Below are 8456 nucleotides of genomic sequence, written 5' to 3'. Positions count from 1 at the left end.
TGCTGTGACATTTTAATTGTTATCTTCTTTATTTCGAAAATAGCTTAATTTAAAAAATATATAAAACCAAAAATAAAAAATATCTAGACTTAAAACGAAATTTCAAAAACTAATAATAAAACATGTATCTCCTTATTTAGACATCCAACCGCGTTGAACCATAAAACTTTTCGTCAGAACTTGTCGAGAACTACAATCCAGAACCCCAGTCAGAACTATTCGTAACTCTTCACACACGCACGTATATGACAGTTATTCCACAACTTAATTATGTATATAAATTAATAAAACTAAATCGTCAGCTATAAAAATTTAATCACTATCGAAATATTCTCAAAGTTCATATATTTCTCTTTTAATAAAATTATTCATTAATTTTCTCTTATATATTTAGATACATAGGATTAAAATTTGATCAAGTTAATAAACACTTTCAGAATTTGATCACGGTTAATAATTATATTAAAGTAAAACAATTTTTGGAAAACATGATACATTCGCATCGACGCCAATTTTTGAAAATTTTAAATACTAAACACATGATATGGATTATTATAGATAAGAATAGAAGCATAGGTAAAAAAATTTAATTAAACTCCATTGATTACTTAAATATTATTAAATAAAAATTAATGTATACAAATAAAACTTATTGATATACAGTACAAACAAAATAAAACATAATACAACTTAATATTTACATACAGCATTTGTAAACTAAATTGTAATTTTTGTACAAACATCTTCACTTCAAGTTACGTAAAATATCTTATGAGATAAATTATATATTTAATGTAACAGATTAAATATGGTTATTTATCGTTCCCGTATTTTGTGCCAAAAAGTACGGGAACAAACTCCAAGGCAACTAACAGTAAAAAAAAATAAGTTTGCTCCAATTCCAGATGCAGAAGAGCTCCGTTCAGCCGAAAGGAGCAATGCATATATGCATGTAAGCGATGTAAAAATTGTTATTCGTCCTTTCCGTATTTTGCACCAAAAAGTATGGGAACAATCTCTGAGATCCCTAACATTAAAAAAAATAGTTTACTGACAATGAATATTAATGTGCGGAAATGCTCCGCTCAGTCTGAAATAGCATCGTACCATACTGAATTTTAATTTAACCATTACGTAAAATTATTATTAAAAACGAGACACTAATAGCGTCAATGACGACCTAATAAAATATTTTAAAAATATATACAGGATTCGACCGAATAATATGTACAAACCGGCCAGCACGATGTGATTCCGTATAAAAAAATCATTCTAGTTGCCCACAAACTTTACCATTTAGCACAAGATACTTTGTAGGGAAGAATGAGGACCTTTGGGCAGTCGGGAGGATTGAACACTATCCTTTAAATCTAAATATGTCAAAAAAATATTCAAATTTTCGTTACATCAACGTATCCGCTTTATATTAAAACAGGAGACATATCCATTATCCATTATCATAAGTGTATCAATAGAGTGTGACATATAAATTGTAGTAAAGTGATTACTATAATACCCATGAGAGGCTTAATTGAAGTCTATACACACAATTGTTACTATTTCATACAACTTATGCAACCAACTATAGCCAGGGAAAGTGCAGTTTGATATATCAACGACGTGTGCAATGACCAAAAATATTCGAACAATTTTAAAGCCATTTCTAATAATCAGTTATGTGTTTGGTTTAAGAATTGCTGATTTACCTATAAATCGCACAAAATTATGGATTAGTTTTCTATATATGCTGCTAATTTGGATAGTATACTATTGTCTTTTAATATCTCCACTAGTATATTCTGTTCAAAAATCGTATTCAATTGAGTACCACATATGCTATTATATGGAAATACTTATAAGCTTATTATCAATCATGTTCGGTGTTTACAATCATAAGGTAAGTAAATACATATGTTCATATATTATATATGATCATTATCAACATGAATGCATTTCTACGTTAAGATATTTGAAGTAAAATATTGATATAGATTGCATTCATAAAATTCTTCGCATCTGACATCATTATTTCAAAAAATACTGAAAAAGAATTTGCAAAAAACTGTATTAAAAATTGTACATATATTCTTTATAACTAAAGTGCATTCAATATTAGATACATAAAATGTAATAAATATAATTAAATTTTCAAATAAGTAATTATTTATAATGTTTACTCGTCTAATTGCATCTTTATTAGAAATTCCAGAATTGTCTGAAGAAACTCGATATTATTGACAATACGTTACTTGAACTCGGAACAGTGACAGATTATGACAAGTTACGTAAAAAAATACTGTGGCATATCTTAGGATGGTTCATAATAGTCATATTAATGAATAGTGTAACGGCACTATCCGTAAATGTTGAACATGATTGTGACATTTTGACTGCTATAATTGTCGTCTTTATACGAAATTATTCTTACCATGTTAATGTTATCGGTTATTTGACTACTACAAATATTCTTGGGTTAGTTGCAACGTTCAACCGTATAATACATACATATGATACATACACACATGACTATTATTCCACAACTTAATCATACATATAAATTAATAAAATTAAATCATCAGCTATAAAAATTTAAGCAATATTAAAGTATTATTAAAGTTGATACATTTATCTTTTCAAAACAAAATCATTTATCGGTTTTGTTTTATATATATTTAGATACATTGGATTAAAATTTGATCAAATTAATAAACATCTTCAGAATTTGACGACAGATAACGATCATAAAATAAAACAAGTTCGGGAAAACCTCATAAGACATTCCTATCGATGCCGGTTTTTGAAAACTTTAAATACTAAACGTACCATATGGATCATTAGGTAAGAAAGTCTAACTAAATTCCTAACTATATAAATACTTTAAATTATAATATTTATATACAGTACATACAGAATAAAGTGCAATATTTATACAGACATCTTCACTTAGAGTTACGCAAAGTATCCTACGAGATAGATTCTATATTCGTAACAGATATGTCTTTCAAAATGGGATCCTATTTTGGTTGGATAATATTCCTTATTCGCGAAACTTTCTGTGCACTTATCGGCAATTTAAAATATGATAAAATATTGTATGCAGCAACGAACGTAATATGGATTTCTCATAACATTTTTAAATTTCTGCTCGTTAATTATATGTGCGAAACAGTTAGCACCAAGGTACTGATTCCACATTTAATTTCATATAATATTTATCTACCTAAACAATAGATTCTGCTTAAAATTTATTTTCAACAAAAATTTGATTGTTATGTAATATTCTATTTTAAATTACTGAATTAGAAGCACAATTTTTATCTTATTTAGCCTATTTTAATTTTAGGCAAATGCAACAGGACATTTACTAAATAAATTATTATATTCCACTTATGATGATGAAGTCCGTGAAGTCGTAAGTTTCAAAATGAGTTCGTTAAAACATTGTTAAAATTAAACATTCAATGACATCTAAATAATCAGTGAGATATATGTATATTAAAAATAATCTATTGTATTAATATAGATTTCACAGTTTTCATTACAAATGGTATTTATGCCACTTAGATTCTACGGAATAGGACTTTTCCAATTTGGTTTCAAATATCTTCATAGAGTATGTAATACTTACAATATATGTAACTTAAATTCGTGATTAATATTTAAAAGATAAATTAATACATTGCTTTTATTTTCAGTTTATCATGTCAATTGTGACCGTTTTAGTTATAGTAATTCAAGCGCGCGAAGATAAGTAAACATAATTATCAAATTATAACAGTTCATAAAATTAGTTTATGTTATAATAGTTTAGACTTTAGGGCAACGAACAGTTTATGAAATGCATTATATTTTCCAAATGGTTTGATATGTCCACATTAATATTCAAGGGGAGAATTGGTAATAATTAAAAAAGAAATATTTATAATTTGTTATATATTACAAGGTAAATCATAAATAATGTTTATTATGCTTTCATACCAATTTCATTTTTTCATAAATAATGTTTATATTATGCTTTCATATCGATTTCATTTTTTCTCGATTCTTTTCATAAAAAAGAATTATTTTCTGTGTGTGCACACAGTTTTTTATATAACTAATCAAATAATACAATAGTATTCTACCATAATAAAAAACAATTCTTCATAATCACGAGGATGTATTTATAGTATTTGTATATTATCTATATTGTACTTTATCTACTTCTAATTGTAAGATTTTTAATTATGACTAAAATATCTTCTTGTGTTCGGTGATTATAGGTTGTATTACTATATAAACATTGTTTATAACATAAAAAACATAAACATTAAACATAAACATCAAACATAAAAAAAATTAAAATGTCAAGAATTGTATTCATATTATGTGCAAGAAAAAGTACTTTATCTATCATTCGTTTTATCTCAATAGATCATGTTTTATAAATTTCAGTAGCATAATTACCTATTATTCATATTAAAAAGTGGCTTAATAGAAATTACAAAAATAACCGTGACTATTCATATAATTTATGCAAATATGAAGTCAGTAAAAAAAAGCAATTTTATTATATGTATAATGCATATATACATGTGTATGTGTATACAGGGTGTCCGGTATTTAAATGGTAAAACGTTCGTGGGCAGGTAGAGCCTTTTTACGAAACCAGGAATGTCGTGCCCACTACATATTATTCGACCGCATCCGGTATATATTTTTTAAATATTTTAAGTTATTGATTCTATTAGTGTCTCGTTATTAATAATAATTTTACGTAATAGTTAAATTATAATTTAGTATGGTAAAACAAACAATTAAAACAAATAAAATGAAATTCTGTTTTTTCAATTTTTTTATATATACAAAATATATGTAACGTTTTATTTCATAAAAATAAATAAATATTTGATAAAAACTTCGAAAACTACGTTTTTATTAATTTAGAACGTCAAAAGAGAAAACCTCACTATAGATACGTAAAAATAAAAATAGTTACCATTTTTTATTACTCAAGATAATTTTAACACAAAATCCGTGTGTGTAATAATAACCAGGGATTGTAATTATATAAATAACAATTCCAATCATAACAGACAGTAATATTTTACATTTACATACCTACTTATGATATTTATATGTTAAATATTTATTACAATTGTAATTAAGACTAAAATCTATGTTGCTTAATGGAATTTTTTTAAATGTACTGTAGAGTCATATAAACATCTCAAAATAAAAAAAACAAATATGTCTAGAAAAATATTCAAATTTTCATTATATCAACATGTCTGCTTTATGTGAAAACAGGTGGCATATCCATTATCATGTTTCAATAGAGTGTGACATATAAATTGTAGCAGAGTGATTACTTTAATACCCAGAAGAGCCTTAATTGAAATTATATACACACTATTGTTACCATTCCATACAACTTATGCAATCAACTAGCCAGGAAAAGTGCAGTTTGGTATATCAACAGCGTGTGAAATGATCAAAAATATTCGAACAATTTTAAAGCCATTTCTAATAATCAGTTATGTGTTTGGTTTAAGAGTTGCTAATTTATCTATAAATCGCACAAAACTATGGATTAGTTTTTTATATATGCTGCTAATTTGGATTGTTTACTATTGTCTTTTAATATCTCCACTAATATACTCTATTCAAAATTTGTATCACACAATTGAGTATCTCATATGCTATTATCTAGAAATACTTACAAGCTTATTATCAATCATGTTCAATGTTTATCATCATAAGGTAAGTAAATATATATGTTCATATATTATATATTATCGTTACTGTAGCAATTTCAAACGTATTGCTGCAGTTACGATATTTGAAATAAAATATTGATGTAGATTGCATTCATAAAATTCTTCGCATCTGACATTATTTCAAAAAACTGTAATAGAATTTGCAAAATACTGCATTAAAAATTATATATTCTTTATAACTAAAATGCATTCGATATTATAATGTTAGAGTATCTATAGATATAGTTACATAAAATGTATAGATATAATTAGATATAATTAAAGTTAATAGATATAAATAGATATAATTAAAGTTTCAAATAAGTAATTATTTATTATTCTTACTCGTCTAATTGCATCTTTATCAGAAATTACAGAATTGTGTGAAGAAAATTGATATTATTGATAATACATTATTTGAACTCGGAACAGTGACGGATTATGACAAGTTACATAAAAAAACACTGTGGCTGGTCTTAGGATGGTTCGTAACAGTCATATTAATGAATTGTGTAACGGCATTATCCGAAAGTATTGAACATAATTGTGACATTCTGACTGCTATAATTGTCGTCTTTGTACGAAATTATTCTTACCATATTAATGTTATCGGTTATTTGACTACTACAACTATTCTTGGGTTGGTATAACTTTTAAATGCATATATATGTATATGTGTGTGTGTGTGTGTGTGTTTGTATGTGTGTGTTTTATATATTATACATATGATACTTATTCTACAACTTAATCATGTATATACATTAATAAAATTAAATCATCAAATATAAAAATTTACCTAAGCAATACTGAAGTATTTTCAAAGTTGATACATTTATCTTCTCGTAAGAAAATCATTCATCAATTTTCTTTCATATATTTAGATACATTGGATTAAAATTTGATCAAATTAATAAACACCTTCAGAATTTGACGACAGATAACGATCATAAAATAAAACAAGTTTGGAAAAATTTCATAAAACCGTCGCATCGACGCCGGTTTTCAAAAATTTTAAATACCAAACGCACAATATGGATCATTAGGTAAAAAATTTAATTAAATCCTAATACATAAATAAGTAATGTAATATATACTGTACAAACAGAATAAAGTGCAATATTTATACAGACATCTTCATTTAGAGTTATGCAAAATATCCTACGAGATAGATTCTATATTCGTAACGGATATGTCTTTCAAAATGGGATCCTATTTTTGTTGGATAATATACCATATTCACGAAACTTTCTGTGCACTTGTCGGGGATTTAATATATGATAAAATATTGTATGTAGCAATGAACCTAATATGGATTTTTCATAACATTTCTAAATTTCTGCTCATTAATTATGTGTGCGAAACAGTTAGCTCCAAGGTACTGTTCCATATTTAATTTCATATAATATTTATTTACCTAAACAATATGTTTTGCCTAAAATTTATTTTCTACAAAAATTTGACTGTTAAGTAATATTCTATTTTAAATTACTGAATTAAAAGCACAATTTCTATTTTATTTAGCATAAATTAGCATATTTTAATTTTAGGCAAGTGCAACAGGACATTTACTAAATAAATTATTGTACTCCACTTATGATGTTGAAGTTCGTGAAATCGTAAGTTTTAAAATAAGTTCATTGAAACATTGTTAAAATAAATCATTCAATGACATCTAAATAGTCAGCGAGATATGTATTAAAAATAATCTATTGTCTTAATAGATTTCACAATTTTCATTGCAAATGGTACATATGCCACTTAGATTCTACGGAATAGGACTTTTCCAATTTGGTTTCAAATATCTTCACAGAGTACGTAATATTTATAATATCAATATACGTAACTTAAATTTGCGATTAATATTTCAAAGAGGAATTAATATATTGTTTTTATTTTCAGTTCATCATGTCAATTGTAACCGTTTTAGTTATAATAATTCAAGCGCACGAAAACAAGTAAACATAATATCAAATTATAAGAGTTCATAAAATATAGTTCAAAGGGTAACGGACAGTTTATGAAATGCATTATAAGTTTTCGTTTGTTATATGTCCATATTAATACTAAAGGAGAAAATTAATAATAATTTAAAAAGTAGTATTTATAATTTTTTATGCATTACAAGGTAAATCATAAATAATGTTTATTATGCTTTTATATCAATTTCATTTTTCCTCGATTCTCATGCAAAAAGAATTATCTCTGCACACAGGTTTTTATATAATTAATCGAATAATATAATAATATTCTAACATAATAAAAAATAATTCTTTATAATCACATGTATGTATTTATTGGTATTTGTAGATTATCTACATATTTCCAAGATTTGTAATTGTCACTGAAATGTATCTTTGTGTTTAGTGTTATTGGTTGTACCACTAAATAAATATTCGAATAAAAAAAACTAAAATCAAGAATTGTATTATATATTATGTGTCTGTTATGTGCAAAAATAAATATTTTATCTAGCATTATTTATTTTATTTCAATAGATCGTGTTTTACATGTGAAAAAAAAGTACTTTATATCATTCGTTTTATCTCAACAGATAATGTTTTATAAATTTCAGGAGAATGAGAGATTACCTACTATTCATAATAATAAACGGCTTAATAAAAATTATGAAAATAACTGTGACTATTCCATATAACTTATGCAAATATGAAGTCAGTTAAAAAAACCAATTTTATTGTGTGTGTGTGTGTGTGTGTGTGT

At 25.5% G+C, this 8456-nt stretch overlaps 2 protein-coding genes across 2 annotated transcripts; both read left to right on the top strand.

Annotated features, from left to right (window-relative positions):
* The first annotated feature begins 1627 nt into the window (after positions 1–1627).
* On the top strand, positions 1628–3850 carry LOC105460721. The gene is made up of 7 exons (XM_011707220.1): positions 1628–1897; positions 2201–2472; positions 2677–2838; positions 2934–3180; positions 3344–3412; positions 3524–3613; positions 3696–3850. Exons 1-7 carry the CDS (start codon positions 1628–1630, stop codon positions 3753–3755), a joined length of 1170 nt encoding a protein of 389 aa, XP_011705522.1. The 3' UTR covers positions 3756–3850.
* Positions 3851–7035: 3185 nt separating this feature from the next.
* On the top strand, positions 7036–7697 carry LOC105460720. The gene is made up of 4 exons (XM_011707219.1): positions 7036–7113; positions 7286–7354; positions 7460–7549; positions 7638–7697. Exons 1-4 carry the CDS (start codon positions 7036–7038, stop codon positions 7695–7697), a joined length of 297 nt encoding a protein of 98 aa, XP_011705521.1.
* The last annotated feature ends 759 nt before the right edge of the window (positions 7698–8456 follow it).

Source organism: Wasmannia auropunctata, unplaced genomic scaffold, assembly GCF_000956235.1.
Source record: "Wasmannia auropunctata unplaced genomic scaffold, wasmannia.A_1.0 LD316786.1, whole genome shotgun sequence".
In the NCBI taxonomy this organism is placed as follows: domain Eukaryota; kingdom Metazoa; phylum Arthropoda; class Insecta; order Hymenoptera; family Formicidae; genus Wasmannia; species Wasmannia auropunctata.
The sequence above is the reverse complement of the archived record's forward strand: the minus strand, read 5'-3'. Positions and strand labels throughout refer to the sequence as shown.

Coding starts and splice junctions, on each gene's coding strand:
- LOC105460721 (XM_011707220.1), top strand. CDS start 1,628: ATGACCAAAAATATTCGAACAATTTTAAAGCCATTTCTAATAATCAGT. Junction 2,473..2,676: donor ACTACTACAAATATTCTTGG/GTTAGTTGCAAC, acceptor ATATATATTTAG/ATACATTGGATTAAAATTTG. Junction 2,839..2,933: donor CGTACCATATGGATCATTAG/GTAAGAAAGTCT, acceptor ATATTTATACAG/ACATCTTCACTTAGAGTTAC.
- LOC105460720 (XM_011707219.1), top strand. CDS start 7,036: ATGAACCTAATATGGATTTTTCATAACATTTCTAAATTTCTGCTCATT. Junction 7,114..7,285: donor GCGAAACAGTTAGCTCCAAG/GTACTGTTCCAT, acceptor TTTTAATTTTAG/GCAAGTGCAACAGGACATTT. Junction 7,550..7,637: donor GTTTCAAATATCTTCACAGA/GTACGTAATATT, acceptor TTTTATTTTCAG/TTCATCATGTCAATTGTAAC.